This window comes from Lepisma saccharinum, chromosome 17 (genome assembly GCF_977018435.1).
Source record: "Lepisma saccharinum chromosome 17, izLepSacc3.1, whole genome shotgun sequence".
NCBI lineage: Eukaryota > Metazoa > Arthropoda > Insecta > Zygentoma > Lepismatidae > Lepisma > Lepisma saccharinum.
In genome coordinates this window covers 43880945-43897756 of record NC_139245.1, presented here as the reverse complement: position 1 = coordinate 43897756, position 16812 = coordinate 43880945, and the positions used below count along the sequence as shown (strand labels likewise).

Genomic DNA, 16812 nt, shown 5'->3' with positions numbered 1-16812 from the left:
CAAACATGTAACGCTGGCTTTATGTTCTCCTATTCTATCAACCATAAGTAAAGAGTTTATTTCAGTGCATTATTTGTTCACAATATTTATATTATATTATTTATATTAAAGTACTTACTTTTCTTAACATCACCGTAAGTGTCGTACATTTCATGCAAATGAATATCTGTTACATGCCAAAAGTAATCTGGAAAATAAGGTAAGAAATAAACTGATTATATAAATCAAAAGTAACATATTTATCACATCTTAAAATCTCTTGCATGTTGTAAATTGTTCTTAATTTTATTAAATGCAGTTTCAGTTTAACTTAGCTACAGTGCAGCTACATACATGTGAATCTTTATTATGCTTGAAACTTCATAGCATAATTTCAGTTTTAAAGAATAAAGTCAACTGACACTGTTGCAAAGCATTTGAGATAGTCTTAGTTGATGGATTTGATTTGCTATATCACATAAAGTCATGGAAATATATCATACTTGAGTACTACTCAGCATACCCAGACAGCGATGATTAGGGCCTGGAACTTTATGTCCTATAAAACTGTAAAATATGTATGTAATTATGTCATAAAAATTGAAAAATATGTCATTAAAAGGTAGAAATATTTCCAGTAAATCCAAAAATATGCACAACAGTACTTTCGAATTTCTCATAATATGGGATTCAGTATCTTCCAGGGAAGATTGACTAGGGTGGAGGTGGAGAATTAAATGAAGCCAGAAATCTGCACAACAATGAGATAACATTTTCCCTCAATAATGTTTGCATCGATAATATGAACTATCAGTTGCGCTAAATATACGAAGAAAAATTATAAGATAACAGAGTATATGCAAGACAATTACGAAATTATACAGAAATATGTGCTATTATGAGAAAATTGAAGAAATATGTTGTAATAATGCAAAATTGGTAAAATATGTCAAAATATGCTTTATCAAGTTGGTCTATTTTGGCTGATTTTCATCAGATATGTAAAGATCTCGCCCCAGTACACGATCCGATGCCAAATAAAAAATATGTTATAACATCAAGTCCTGGGCACTAGTGATTATAATAAAGAAACAAAAGGTGTAAAACCTTAAATCAGCAACGTATTCCTCTGAAGCGTACAAGCAATAAGTTCTCTCTATATATACAGTATGTACTGCTCAAAAAAATTAGGGGATCAGAGGGAAACCGAAAAAAAAAATAGATGAAAATTATGTACAAACGGTGTTTATGTTCGTGAATGAGCATTGGAAGAGAAGATACAGTAGAGGATGCATTATTACTGGCAACAGAAAGGAATGTGAGTCACTTGGCACAATGTTCACGTGATGTGGGTCACTACAGAGCAATGTTTGTAGCAACAGAAATGGACATGCCCTTGAAAGGAACTGGCTCCTAGTCTGGTCTACTCTAAGGGCGAACACCGCAAGACACCTGCGTAGCATGGACTCGATGAGAGTTTGGGTGATTTATCGCTACTCTTCATTTAGGGCAACCTCTAGCACTGGAAGGTGTGAGGGAGGTGACAGCCTAGCTGCAATGCATCTGCCAAGTGAGTCCCAGACATGCTAAATAGGATTTAAGTCCGGTGAGCATGCAGGCCACTCCATATACTTGACTCCCTCATCCTCTAGCATGTTGTCCACCAACAGAGCTCTGTGCAGATGGCCATTATCGTCCATAAAAGGGGCCCATCACCAGTTGCGCCTGTGTATGGAATGACATGAGTTCTAAGGTCTGTCAAACTGCCATTTCGGATGATGTGGAGATCTGTCCTTCCACCATTACTGATTCCAGCCCACTCCATCAATCCACAATCACTGTACTGGGATGTTTCCTGGACAAGTACAGGGTTGTAGCATGTTCCACGTTCCCTCTAGATTAAAACATGTTGATTGTCACTGAAAATTGAACTGTGACTCATCAGAGAACAGCACCCTCCTCCATTCGGCATGCCCCCAATTGTGATGAACTTTAGCCCAGTTTCTACGGGCCCTTCGGTGTCATGCAGTTAATGGCACATGGGCCTACGTGCATAGAGGTCACCTACACATAGATGATTGTGGATGGTTTGACATGAGACACTACTTCCTGTAGTTGTGAGCAGGGAATGTTGCAGCTGCGTTGCATTCTGTAGTCTGTTTCGACGGGTTGTCAACAGGGGGTACCGATCTCTTGGTGTTCTTGCTTGCAGATGGCCTTGACCTTGCCTTCATCGCACATTTCCTGTCCTTTGGAGCCAAGTCCACAGGTGGGAAATGACACTTTGTGATACTCCAAGGACAGCTGCTATCACTCGCTGTGTCTGTCCAGCTTCCATCCTTCCTATGGCCCTCCATGCCATGGTTTCTGGCAAATCGTGCTGTTGTGACATTGTACCACTTGCCCACATTCCTTCACGAACTCCTACACTGTCTGTTGGCTGGCTACTGGCATTCCCACAACTGCATTTCTCCCATCTACCACCATTCGGATGGGGTACCCACCTGCAGACAGCACAAAATAACTGAGTCACGTGTCTTCATACACCAATCTTGATGTTTCATGTCAAGGAGCACTTTCACGCCCATCTTCGTTCATGTCATTGATGACACATAAACTTACGGATATTTTCCATGATCCCTAATTGTTTTGAGCAGAGTAGTGTATATAAAAAGAGAGCAAGATAGGTCCAAGGTACATTTGATGACCCCCCATATTGATATACAGAGACTTGATGATGACTCATCGAGAATTTTGACATCATTATTGATTACTCATTGAATATGTTGAACCTTTAACATTTGCAACTAAATTGGCCGAGGTAATGAAGATTGTTTTACAGATGTTTCGTGTGATGAATGGAATCGTAAAGAATGTTCTAGGAGCTATTTACCGGAAAAATTAAGACCTGCATTCTTGAAAATTATTAACTTTTTTAAAATCATTTTTCATGCATCACTCTGTCCTGCATCGAGGCTGTGTAATCTAAGGTGCAAGCTTTGGGCTCTGACCACAGGATGCATGCAGGTTCGAGTCTCCTAAAGGAAGCATAAAAACTTTTCTCTTGAGATTTGGGCTGTTTATGGGACCAGTGTCCCATGTCATGGAACCCTACAACTTTGGTTCGTTGTGCTGACCACATGTCACCCTATAACTGGGTGGATGATCTGCCAACTCTGGTGGGAATGAGGCCGGCAGTCGGTAGGTAGGCACAGGCCCTCTTGAGCTGTTACGCCATGGGTTATTATTATGCATCACTCTGTCTTTTCCTGGATTTTATTGTTTTTTTATGGACTGCACATGATGCAAGAATAAATATCTTGCATTCAGACTTCCGATAAACAACTTCTACCAATTGTCTTTGCAATTTTTTTTTAAAAAAAGAATATTGTTTGTTTACAAGGAAAAGTATGGCAAACTGAAAGTGCACTAGATGATGTCCTCTATCAGTGTCTTTATAACTTATTTATCTATATTGCATGCTCAACTATGAGAAATCATATAATAGCTCCACCTTCCACTATTGTGCATTTATACTATTTTTCAAGTACTTACCTAATTGTGGCTTCTTTTTCTCACTGGTTGCTAATCCCATTGTAAATGACACAAGCTGCAGCAACATTAGAAAGCTCATGGATTTGTTTGATGAATTCATGGTGCTGCAGCATTGTACAATATTGAGCACTGCAAGTAGGAATAATTTGCATTTCAGTACCAATTTTTATTAATATTGTTATTTTACGATTTATATTTTTTTTGTGTTTTCAACATTATAGCAGTAATATCAGTTATCATATTTGTTAAATTTTGATCTGCAATAGGTTTATACTCAGGCCTGTAGCCAGGAATTGTTTTTAGGGGGGGGGGCGAAGTCAATCCTAGAAGGGGCAAATTTTTAATATATTATGTCGCCGCATTGGCAGATATACCAGGGTACACAGAGGCACTTGCCTCCTCCCCCAAAAGAGATAAGTAACAGAAAAGGGGTGATATCTTGAAACTGCAACGAACCAAAAAAAAACTTCAAGCAACATCAAATAGCAATATTTTGATAATGATCTTTCCAGATTGCCAAAGAATATAAAGTTTAACTAAATAGGCTAATAGGGACTGTATCTGCTTAATATTTTCGGGGCTATAATGTTAATAGACGATTAATATGTACCAACAGCTTTGGGTCTCTCTGCAGAACTGATTAAGGGAGCTCTTTATAAATCATGCTTCATAATAATTCTCTCAACTTTCCAGTATGTAAGATTTTTACGCACAAAGGAATCTAACTAGAATCCAACAACACCATTGTGTTGTGTTATGCAAGAAAAAAAGAATTAATTAAATAATAATGGTTACATATTATCTACACTTTGATGAATTGTGTAAAAATTTGTAATACATATTTTTGTACTTCCTAAAACATTAAAACATGGGTCCCTTAGTCCACCACGGACTCTTATTTCCTTCAAAGGGGAGACTCTTGCATCACTACAGACAATGTTTGGCTACTGGTTACGTTAATCATTTTGGAAAATATTGTGTGAATTGTATTATAGTTGAAATACATGTTTTGACACCTGACAAACAAATAGGAATCCCTTGATTAATCAATTACTTCTTGGATTACAGTGTCATCATTAATATTTAATATTATGTTTCATAAAAAGAAATTGTTTTAATAGGGCACAAATAATTTTACAGGGTGCTATGACATTCTCTTTATCATTTTTTTTTCATATAGATCGTTTGGCTCCCAGGGCCGACTCGCACCACCCCATACCTATGGCTCTGAACTTGGACTCTATGAATAGTGGACATTGCGAGCGAAGCGAACAAGAAAATTTTACGAAATGTATTTTTATTTGTATAAAATTTGAAATCTAGTGGGGGCAATTGCCCCTCTGTGCCCCTTGCGAGTGCCCTTGGCTGTTTGGAAGAAAAATGCAAGGTACACGTGAAAACTAATTCCATCATGAGTATCCAATTGTCCTGCTATTCTTAGATGCTCCTAGTCTTGTTTTATTACTTCAATGTTTGGTTCCCCTAGAATCGAGTTCCGTCCAAGGTTGGGGGGGGGGCAATGCCCCCTGCGGTTGCGGCACTGTTTATGAGTGTCTCTTCATCAATTTCACGTCATCCTTCATTGTTGCGATTAGCTAGAAGTGGCAGAAAGCAACACAAAGTAACAAAAATCAAATATCCACCCCCTCTTTCTACCACATGAATCACTATTACCAAAAGGTAGACTTGGGGAAACAAAAATTTAAGCAGTTCCAAGTTCATAGCAACACATCCAAGAAAAACATCCGAACACATTAGGCACCTATAATACACGACTAGCTACTCAAAAAATGTCACAACTGAAAATTGCGAAATCATTTCCAGAAGTCTGAATCTGATAGGGAATCCCCCCCCCCCCGCAATCCTGGTACAACATTATACGGAATCCCATACACCCTAATAAATCACAAAATCAATAAGTGTCTTTGTTATGTTGCTAGAGTAACACATAATATAATTGTAAAGATTAGTGAGAATGTATTTTTCACAGGGGGCATTCCCTGCCCCCCTCTAGCTACGGGCCTGTTTATACTTCTTTCTAAGAATAAAAAAAAATAATTATCGTAGTTATTAAAGTAATAATTAACATTGTATCAAGGTAATATGACTGTTAGGGGACTAAATTACAAATTTCTTTACAGTATACTGTTAATCAAAACAATGAGCATGCTGGGGATACAAAAGATTTTGTAATCAATTCACATCCAATGTTTAACTTTCGTTAAAACTATACACAGAAAATTTGATTTGAATAGGAAATGAATCATCAAATGAATAATGAATTTTCCTGTTGAATTTCTTTCTTTGCACATGCTTCATGCTTCATTATTGAATGGTTCATTTGTAAATATATTAATTTAGGTACTTTTTTTTAAAAAAAAATAGACAACTCAAGTTACACGAGAAATTTTGGAATTGTAAACACTTCAATTTCCTCCTCTCACAGCATATCATATGGAATCAGCTAAGATACTAGCTTAAAATACTTCGTATTAAATCCATCCCTTTCCCACTCTCACCAATTACTTCTAGTCACATATGAATAATTTAATACCATCAATGGTTAGAGTCAGATTGGTAATGTACTAATTTTAGCAAAAGAATCGCAAACAGAATTAATCCTTACAAATAGAATTCCATTTGAACTTGTCACATATTTCATAAGGATTACCTACAACCTAAAGAGAAGTGTTGATTGGTACTACAAAAAATGTAACACTTGGCACAATATATCTTCTTGAGATCTAGAATGCAGGATTTGCACAGTGGCAAATTAAGGACCTCTCACGGAAGGCAGACGACTCTTCTTTTCTGTTGTCTACTAGTTTCATGTAGTGTTTTGTTACCTTTGAATTATTGAGGAAATGGATAAGCTGCATAATTATACTTCTGACTGTAACCTGCCAAGGAATGAACTTTCATCGTGACATTCTCTGTACAATAAACGGAACATGTATACAAATGTACCAACAAAGAATTAAAAACGTTTTGAGATTATCCACATCCTTGCAATTAGATTCGTTGAATCTTTTTTCTTTTCTGTTTCATTCTCAAGTAAAATGTGTCAGATCTTTTCTAGACACCCTGTATATCCCTAAATATATAGGTATCCCGTACATAAAATTCTTCCTTCCTTGGTCTAAAACAGAGTATTTAGTTACATTTTTTTTGTTTGTAAAGATGTTGGCTGTGGGACGATCCGCTGTTACTTTTTAGTATTTCAGGCCTCGTTTTGTCATCTTTCCCTGCATTTAACTTTCATTTTTTAGGAATACGGGGCCAAGGGGTTTGACCCCCCCCCCTCCCTCCTGGGCACGCCACTGCCTCCTAATATCGTCATTTCATTCAGATCAATCTGAAGATTCCATACAGTCAAAGGAAATTGGAAATACATTCATCGATTTATTCTCATAAAAAGAGTGGATTCCTCACCCCTTCTGTTTTGTTGTAAAGCAAAAAGGCAATGATCGCAATGAATAAACATTTCGCTTTCTGCTACAGATGGTGCTTCACTCTGGCGAGGGGAATTGAAAGTAACTGCAAGCTTGCCACAGGTAAACGACCAGGTGTTCCGAATGTCGGCATGAGATTTCGCTGAATACTGTCCGTTGTGAATGATGTGTGTGTAAGTGCTACATCTGAAATTATTGTTTGCGATAAAAGAAATTAACGCCCGTGTGTGTGCTTCCGAATATTAGGAGCAACCTCGAGTTTCCTTATTTATGTGTGAATCGTGTGATTAAGACACAACTTCTGTCAAAATACGCGTGGGAAATAATGGAGAGGTTTCTACTGTAGGTAAGTTGAGAAAACTTTGAACTTGAACCTAAACAACTGTGTGGGGTGCCCGGTGAAACAGCAGGTGCGTAATCAAGTGTTTGGCGCGCGCTCACTTTATTTCTTTAGCAGTTAGTAACATTATGCCGAATAGAATTTTGATAATATATAGCTGAGAAAAATAGGTAAGACCCGCATTTCAAAGTCGAGTTATGAAATTGACAAGTTTGTGTTCGGAATATTATTACAAGTTAGGGTTTGACTGTACTCAAAACTTGGAGATTTCAGTGCCTTGATCTATAAATCGAGTGATGAATCGTTAGCGAGCGAATAGATGTCAGTGGAATTGCTATAAAAGTACCAACAAACAAAAATGCACGAATAAAATGTTTTGAGTACATGATCTAGAACGACATATTTGACATGACAACTGACGAAACCAGGAGTGACATGTTTACAGCACTGGAGAGAAATGTCAAAGAAAGCAGCGGTAGCCTGTTTAAGATAGGGCGACAAGGCTCTACATTAATATATTTCGTGGAAGCGTAAAACGCATTTCATTCGATATATATCTCTCAAAGACTAGCATTATTTGACGTTCAAACTAAGTTTGAGGGCAGATAAAAATGTGAGAGCGAAGTGTGTGTGTACTGTATTGAATTATTTTTGGAAAGGGCCAATCATCCGAGTTCTACAGTTTTATAATGTAGTACGGTACATATAGCCCCCCCCCCCAGGGTGCGAAATCCTGGGGGGACGGGGATTTCCCCCCCAACAATCTTTGCATCAAAAATCCCTCCACCAAAAATTCCAGGGGGGAGAGTTTTTGTTACAACAAACAAAAGATAAGCAATTGCTTTTAATTTCAAATATAGCTACTGTACTAAGAATAATATCGAATAAATCTCAAGAGATGATTAACAAATCTACATCAATACGCACAATAAAAGTAAATCAAGAATGCAAAACAATAATAACTATGAAATCTAATTGATTTATTATATTAACATAAAGCAAAATCTAAATACAATCTTACACATAATAAAACCACTTCAACTATTTCATAATTTATTAACATCTTTAACGAGTTAGTAAAGGAAGTAGTTTGCTACATTATAATATCTTATATACATAAAAGTAACAAATTTATTTTTACTTTTAATAACATTATAAATATGTATATCGTATAATTTATATGTATGTTTGTGGGAAGGGGGGTTTGTAGATTAAGATCTTTCTCCCGCCACCAGTCTTAAATGATTTCGCACCCTGTCCCCCCTCCCCCTTCGTTAAGAATCAAGTTGCCTTTTAATTATTGGGAACAACTAGAGAAATAGTTTTAAACAATATTTTGATGATGCAAACGTGATAAATGGAATAATAATAGAAATTGATATAGGAATCATTTAATGTTTCCTTTAGTTTCAAATTTAGCAAATACACCCACCCACCCCTCTCCCGCAATATTACGGTTATAATCAAGAAACTTTGTAAGATAATTAGGTGAAGCTGTGTCTATGGAAATATATTTATCTCAAATGTGGTACAGTAGAGTCTCGCTTATCCGACATAAAGGAGCCGGCAGAACGTCGGATAAGCGAAAATGTCGGATAATAGGGAGTTGTTAAGAAAAAGCCTATTAAACGTCAAACTAATGTTATAATTTTACACATGAACCTAATACAGTGATCATGTTTTGCAACAATACAGAAAAAATTAACTGGAAAAATGAACTTACAGTTACAGAATTGTTTGAAGTTAAACACAGTTATTTTACTTCGCGTTTCGTGCCTGTTGGCTAATTTGCGAAGATGGGGATGAGTGATGAAATGGATGATTGGACATTCACAAACAACCAAGCCAGAGTAGAGCGGGATTCGAACCCGGGACCCTTCGCGTCGCAGCACGATGTGCTAACCACTCGGGCACAGGGTCGGGCGAAACTAAAAATAGACTACTCTCACGCTCGCAACTTGCAGTTCTTGTTGCCGATCGATGATTTTTTCTTCCGTTGGTATGTCTGATAATACGGAATGTCGGATAAACGAGACCCTACTGTATTTGAAAAATTTCCAGGAGCAGGAAGAAGTATAGGTAATATATAAATAAATTAAGCACCCCACAGGTCAAAAATTTTCAGCCAGAGAGGAAGGAAAAAGATCCCAAATACCACGTTCCTTATTTCGATGTAGAGATACTACCCGAAACCGAGCATAGAAATCTACACCTTATGAAAACTCCATTTTTTGGCCATGTATCTTTACACGTAGTTTAATATTTCTATTCGTTGCAGGTGATGAGATTTTGACTTGTAGTAACATCACGATCTATATGGTGCGAGTGGCGGGGTACGTCGCGTTACCCCTGTCTAGGGGGTGGGTGCTACCCGACAAAAATTACATAAAAGTTGTATATATGTGGAAAATTAGGGAGTGGTTGTTTGTCGCCTATCTTCCGCTATACCTCTCTCTGAAGCGCACTGTTCGTCATTGTCCGGTACAGCATTTAATCACTCTAGCTTGCGCGCAAGTGTGATTATTTAACGAAATTGCCTCTGAAAAAGCAAATCACAGCATATTCCCACGGGCTACAGAGTTGCGTGCCCTGGGGCGGGGGGGGGGTGTATTCTTTTTTTAGAAATGCTGTGAGGGGAAATGGGAGGTATAACCCCCCTTTGCCACGGCAGTGAAGCTACATGTAGTAAGAAGCATGCAACACATTCACAACAATCATATTTTTGTTCTTTGTAAAATCCTAAACAAGCATTTATTTAGTGCCTGTGTTCATCATTGTATTTCGCGACAAACTGCAGCTATAGTGTGCAATCTTTTCCCCTGCACCCCTGGCACCCCTAGGGGTTGGGGTGAGACATAGAATCGTACTCTTTGCACTTCCAAAATAATATGATCCAAAATCCTATTAATAGTTCCCAAAAGTATCGATTCACAGAAGATTCGTGATTTCGGGCTGACATAACGACAGTCGAATATTAATGCAGAAAATCAATTTTTCAATCACGTTCGATCATTTGGATTCGCGTCTGCTGTTACTAGTGCTACATACATACAGAATAGTGCTTATGATTAAATTATTTATCTCTGCATGTAGCGTGTTACGCTATCTAAATTTAATTGCCCATCTGACTAATGCACGTTCTTTCTAAATATAGTCCGACTTCCATAGGCGAACTTGACGGGAGCAAGGGTTCATTGCCCCTTCCAAAAAAATAGCACTTTTATTGAAATTTATAAGTTAATGATGCTTCTCGACCTGGAAGCGAGGTAATGAGTAATTTTATTATTTCGCAAATTTAACAGTTATTTAGCAAAGTAGTCCTGGGCGTTATTTTTATGGGATATAAAACTTTATGATTCTGCGCAGGTCCCGAGTTACGCTCATGCCGACTTTTCTACCAAAACAGCACGAATATGAGTATTGTAATAAAGTCCTATTTTTTATAGCGGTGTGTTTCAAATTACAACTTTTCATTTGTTGAATTTCTTTTACAATAACTTTATAGTATATAGGGATGGCAGAGAAATAAGAAGACCTTAATTACTGAATCAACCATATACTTATCTGGAAACAAGTTAAAAAGAGTGCTTGTACGATAAAGTTTTAACACCCTTGATGCCTGGCATAAAGGTCGTGCGAGGTGAATGATTATTTACTCTTAAAAAACCAAGTAGAATGATTTTGGTTTAGTTTGATTTTTGATTTACGTCCACTTCATGCACAGACAGGCTAATCGGGGCTCGACCTACAGTTTAAGCTGGGATCCGAACAGTGGCGAAGCGTGACATTTTTACGTAGTCATCGCAAGACTTGCCAAACGTCAGGGTCAATCTTTCAACCTAGGACGGTGAGTGTGGGGGGGGGGGGGATTTCAACATTGATAATGATGATAACAGTGTTCGTACAGACGTGTGAAGTAGAGATGGCCAAATTCATTTTCTTCTACGTTGTATATGATCGTAAAATAAGGAAGACTAAACTTTCTTAAATTCTACCCGAAAAATGGAAAAATTGTTAAACGTCTCTCTCCGAAATCCGGGTAGTAAAATTTCCGAATCGAGATTTTAAATTTTCCGGAATCCTGATGTTGTTGACCATCCCTGGTGTGAAAGTAAGATATGTTAGGGAAAAGGTTCTGTCTAAGTAAGTATGTCTTTTCACCTCGAGAACAAAAATCTTGATCATTCTTGTCATTGACAAGCATAGTAAACACAAAACAACATTGAAGTACTTCGTGTTTTGTAAAGTAAGAACATTTTTTTCAGAAAACTATATTTGAACCGCAGGATGAAAAGAAAGAAAAAATTGAAAAGAGAAATACTGTGAAGGAAATACAATGGATCCAGAACTGCTTTTCCCCCCCAGCTCTTTCTAGCACTAACTCTGGTGAAATTTATGCTTTTGCTTACTTATCACGTCACTGAAAGCCTGCCGTGTCTCTAAACAAGGGGGCTGAAAAAAGGCCTCTTATGACCAGACCTTCAAGAGCGGGGGAAAAGCGGTCGAAGGACCTTGGATTCGCAGACCTGCTGCGATGAGTTGGCCCGCCTGACACCATTGCACTCAGCATGAAACGTAGTGGGACAGCTGGGCAGGGGGGGGGGTAGAACTGGGCTCTCCTTTCGATTCGCTAAACTTAGCGAATCTCTTGCGTATTTCTAGCTGTTTCATGGCGTCGAGTGACTAATTTCGCTCAAATATGCGAGTATTCTGACTTATTTTTTACTTCTTCTCTACAATATTTAAAAAGCTATTTTTTTATTATTTTGCTTTGTCATCATCGCATCTCCCGATGACTGGACGCTTCGCCTCTGGATCCGAATTATTATACTATGTGCTTTCGTCGGGTATCGAACCTAGGACTCCTAGATTATAAGGTAATATTGGGAAGGCTAATATATTTATTGGTTTTGAACAGAGATGGTTAAACTCCGAAAGAGATGCTTGGTTTGATTCTTATGATAATTTTTTGGTTCACAAAAACTTAAATATTTAATGGAATTATTATCATCAATAAATAGACAAGCAAGGCAATCAATAATTATGTCCCATTGAATTTCTATTTACAAATCTGTAGAAAATTTTTAGATCTTTACATTTTATTTACTAGTTTCTGAGGTCTTGACGATCACTTAGCTGATCTTTCGATTCCTTTAACTGACAAGGACGGGTGATGATTAATACCCTAAACGTAGATGAGTGATTTTTCGGTATCTCAAATTTTATCGGTACGCAAGTGTCACTAATGTGAAAGTTCAATCGCAGGTGAATTTAAGATTGATTCTAGTGTATTCGAGAATTATCGTTGTTATTGTTTCTCCAAGTAGCGACCTCATGCAACCAGCATGAGCAATGCAAAAGTTTCCCTAAAGATCACTGTAGTGGTATACCAGCATTTTACGAAATGTATTTTCATTTGTACAAAATTTGATATCGAGGGGGCAATTGCCCCTATGTGCTCCCCTGCAGGTGCGCTTGGCCGCCTGGAAGAAATAATGCAAGAAAGATGTGAAAATAAATTCCATCTTGAGTATATTTTTGTCCTGCTAATCTAAGGTTCTAGTAGTCTTGCTTTCTTTTACCTCAATGTTTGCCCCCCTCCAAATTGATTTCCGTCCAATGTTGGGGAGGGGCAATAAGAGTATATTATCGTTCAGTATCGGCTGTAAAATTCCTCTACACTAAATTTCTAGGTGAAAGTATAATAATGTAGGAGCATGGGACGTCTGGAAGGAGGGGCAAAGATGGCCACACCTTTCTTTCCCTTAGAAATCGAATGTCAACCAAGAAGTATATATTTCACACGTATAATTTGATTTCAGTGATAATAATTTACATTAATGCAATAATTTCAAATTCAAGTCGTGTTTGAGGAGGTAACATTATGCAAAAATACAGAGGCGTCGCCTGAAGGGTGTTCACGGAGCACACGAACCCCCAACCGAAAACGGAAAATTTTCAATTTGTTTTATTTTCTGCACAATAAAACATTACATTTCAATATAATTATTTTACAAAGCAGGTTTTTTCGTTCATAAAGTCTTCACAATGCTTCAAATATCCCAATTTCCCCAACTGTTGACAAGAAAACTCGCTAGATTAGGCAGCGAGAGCCCGGGACACATCTGCGCAATGAACTCCCTCTGCTGTATTCTTCCTGTGTTGTAGCTCTACCGAAGGAGCCGAGAGAAACCAAGGGGGAAAACTGGAGATCGGAGCACGTGCACCGAAAGAACACTGTCAACAGATGGCAGCAACTGTTCGGAGAATGCCGATAGCGGCAGAGGGACAAGGTATTTTATTTTTCCTTTCGTTTAGCTTCTGTATTGGGGAAAAGTAAGCAGTAGTTAAGATACAATGCAAGCACTGTTCGCATTGTTATAGTAATTCCTAGGATCTTCCATGTTTTAGCTTAATATCTTTCTTTTCCAATACATTTCACCAAAAATTAAGGCGGCAAACCTACTCAACACTCCATTGCAAATAGTTGTCGCGCACCAAAACCTTTCATGGCGAACGTTGTAAGTTCTAAAACACTATATCACCAAAATGAGCAGATTTACACTTACATCGATAGCTAAAATGTGTTGCTTAAACCTTTAGATAATGGACATGAGTCGAAACGAAAGATGATTAAGACACTGATAGCAGAAAATAATATTTATCTTGGTACATGTAAAACGAGTGTGAATTATTACCTGTTACATTTTTTGGAAAGATATTATAATTGTTATAAACTCCTACAGATAAGCTTTAAAACAATAATTTTTTAAGTATCGCGAGTTGTAATTCTCATCATGAAATTTGAGCATTGCCAGAGACTTAGGAATGAAATATAGGGAAGCTGCCGTGTAATTACAAATAGCTATTAAAAAAGTCATATATTCGACGGTATCATGATTAGCTAAAATGAGAGGGAGGGTCAATTCTTAGGAGCAAGAAAAGGAATTTCCATAACTAAAATAAAGAGAAAAGTAATTGTTTATTGGTTTGGTTTACTTTACTTCGCTTTTCTGCCACTTTTGGCTAATCGCCAAGATGAGGATGGGTAATGATGACATGATGAAACTGATGAAGGGACATTGACAAAGAATATCCATGCCCTGGCTGAGATTCGAACCCTGGACCCCTAGCGTTGTAGAACGCTGTGCTAACAACACTGCCACAGAGTTCGGCGAGGAGAAAAGAAAGGAATTTCAATAATTCAAATTTGCAAAAGATTGATTGATTGATTTGTTGTTTTAAGTCCACAGGAAGGCTAATCGGGACTGTACCTACAGTTTAAAGTGGGATCCGAACCAAATTTGAAAAATAATTCTTGCAATGTAATTTTTCCATGTTTTTGAGGGAGTCTTCACGGGCAATTGGGGGGGGGGGTTGTTAAGCAGACACAATAATTCGCAATAAATGAAAATTGGCCTGTATTTTGTAAAAGTATTTTCGCTAAGCACTCTGGCGGAGTGTCTACACAATGCACTACAAATACACGGTCCCAGGTTCGTATCCTCGATAAAACACGTGCTGTTATATTCGTACTTTTATGTTGCTTTTCTTCGACATTTGGCAAAGGCACTGGAAGCAAAAAGAAGAGAAATCTTAGTATCTATTCTTGGCTGAAATTTCGTATTTTGTATGCTCGATTAACCAATGTCACTTAGATTCACTGTTCTCTTCTCTGCGATGGTGATCAATAATTGATTTCTCTGTGTGTTTGTAGCCCCTTCGGTCTGGGGGGACGGGGGTGTAAATTTTCTCTGATTTTAGGCTGGCTGTGAACATCCAAGGATTTACTCCACGCGACGCCACTGCAAAAATACCTTTCTTGTCCCTCCGTGGAAAAACTCTATGGACGTCCATGATTAGATGATTGCCCCCCCCCCCCGTCTTTTCTTAGTACAGAACAATGATACCCCACTTTTTTTATCCCGCCGAGAATTGATATCCATGCAAACATTATTGAGGAAAAATGTTCTCTTTCATTGTTGCACGGGAAGTAAAGAAGTTTCGTTCTCATTTCTTTGCCTTTTTCTCTTTTCACAAAAGTCAGTCAAAAGTTAAAATAACATTCCGTACATTACAGCCCCTACTCTACTCTCGGGTATGGGAGAAATTCGAGAGTACTGTTGTGCATATTTTTGGCTTTACTGCGAATATTTCTGCATTTTTCTGACGTATTTGTAATTTTTCATGACATATTTTCCAATTTATATGACATAATTACATACATATTTTACAGTTTTATAGGACATAAAGTCCCTGGTCCTAGTGATGACGTTGATGAAAGATTAAGATGACTTTGATGAAAGGACAATCGCAAATTTTCATGTGGACGACAGAACATGAGCCTGAGATTCCAGGCGCCAGAGCGTCGCTAGTCTGCAAAATGCAATCCAGGGTGTACTACGTGGAAGGGAGGTTGACATTTGAGTGTCCTCGGAAAGGGTCATCCCTTATTCAGACTCACGTCTCAATTTTTAAAATTTAATTTATGCATATATAGTATTTATTTGTTTCATAAGAAACGACAGTATAATACCGTGTACTCTCAGTGTTCACTTCTATGTTGGAAAGGAAATTTACAGCCAAAAGGAGTCTCCAAAATTATTACCTTTTTTTATCCATTCTTTAAAAGTCTGGAGGAAGTCCCTTTGGCAAGAGCGAGATCAGGATTTCTGCATGCTTCCTCGTGTGCCTCCATTTGATCCGGTTCAATGATTCGCGTGACTGACTCCAGTCATCCTGTCCTTCAATGTCGTTACCATTGCATCACTTACAACAGTATTCCCTCGAGGGACTGCACTTCCAGAACGGAAGAACGCAGTTCATCAGCTGCTACTAAGTTAATACATCACTGATAGTCATTTGTTTTTCGCATATAAAATACGGAAACCTTTTCATTTGTTTCTATTCCACATCTCAGTTGCTTTTCTCGCTATTTCTAAAACAATGTAAAATTGATGCTTGTTGATACTATGCCAAAAAACGCAATTCATTTATCGTCCTTCTCTGTTCTCGTTGCCTTACGCTGTCCCTACAAGTAAAAATGTTCTTTTTTACGATCCTGAACAAAATTATTTGGTTTGGTTTATTTTACTTCGCTTTTCTGCCACTCTTGGCTAATTGCGAAGATGAGGGATGATATGATGAAATTGATGAAGGGACACCAGGGGCGCCGACTTGCCAAAATTATTGGAGGGGGGCTCTGATCACTGAAATAAATTAATGAATGACTCACTCTCTCCCTTTTTTAAGTTTTGGCCTCAGTTTTCGGAATCTCATAAAAGCCCATGAATTCCTAAAAAATATCAGTTTTTATTCACAGTTCGAATGTAGAATATTAATTGTCCATGGATGGATATGTCACAATTTTCGTCAACCATAATAGCAAAATATTCCCGACTTTTAATATCTGCTGCCACGGAGCGCAAAACAGATCTCCCTAATATATCAATGATCTCATTCTGAATGTCATGTGAGAGCCATTTG

General features: G+C 37.8%; 2 protein-coding genes across 4 annotated transcripts in view; one reads left to right on the top strand and one right to left on the bottom strand.

The window, feature by feature from the left end:
• Positions 1–16812, bottom strand: part of LOC146001704 (acid sphingomyelinase-like phosphodiesterase 3b) — a 47310-nt gene that overhangs the window by 8791 nt on the left and 21707 nt on the right. Inside the window, exons 2-3 of the mRNA XM_083139365.1 lie at positions 3535–3663; positions 119–187 (exon numbers count right to left, since the gene is read on the bottom strand). Coding sequence (XP_082995491.1) covers positions 119–187; positions 3535–3634 — 169 coding nt within the window. The 5' untranslated portion in view covers positions 3635–3663. The remainder of the gene's footprint in view (positions 1–118; positions 188–3534; positions 3664–16812) is intronic.
• Rab23 (RAS oncogene family member Rab23) overlaps positions 7096–16812 on the top strand; it is a 353877-nt gene continuing 344160 nt past the window's right edge. For 2 of the 3 annotated variants that reach the window (XM_083139370.1, XM_083139367.1), the window contains exon 1: positions 7096–7332. The gene's annotated coding sequence lies outside the window, so the exon portion shown is untranslated. Of the gene's footprint in view, positions 7333–7375; positions 7397–16812 lie in introns of those variants that run through there. The other variant, XM_083139368.1, reaches the window with a different exon arrangement.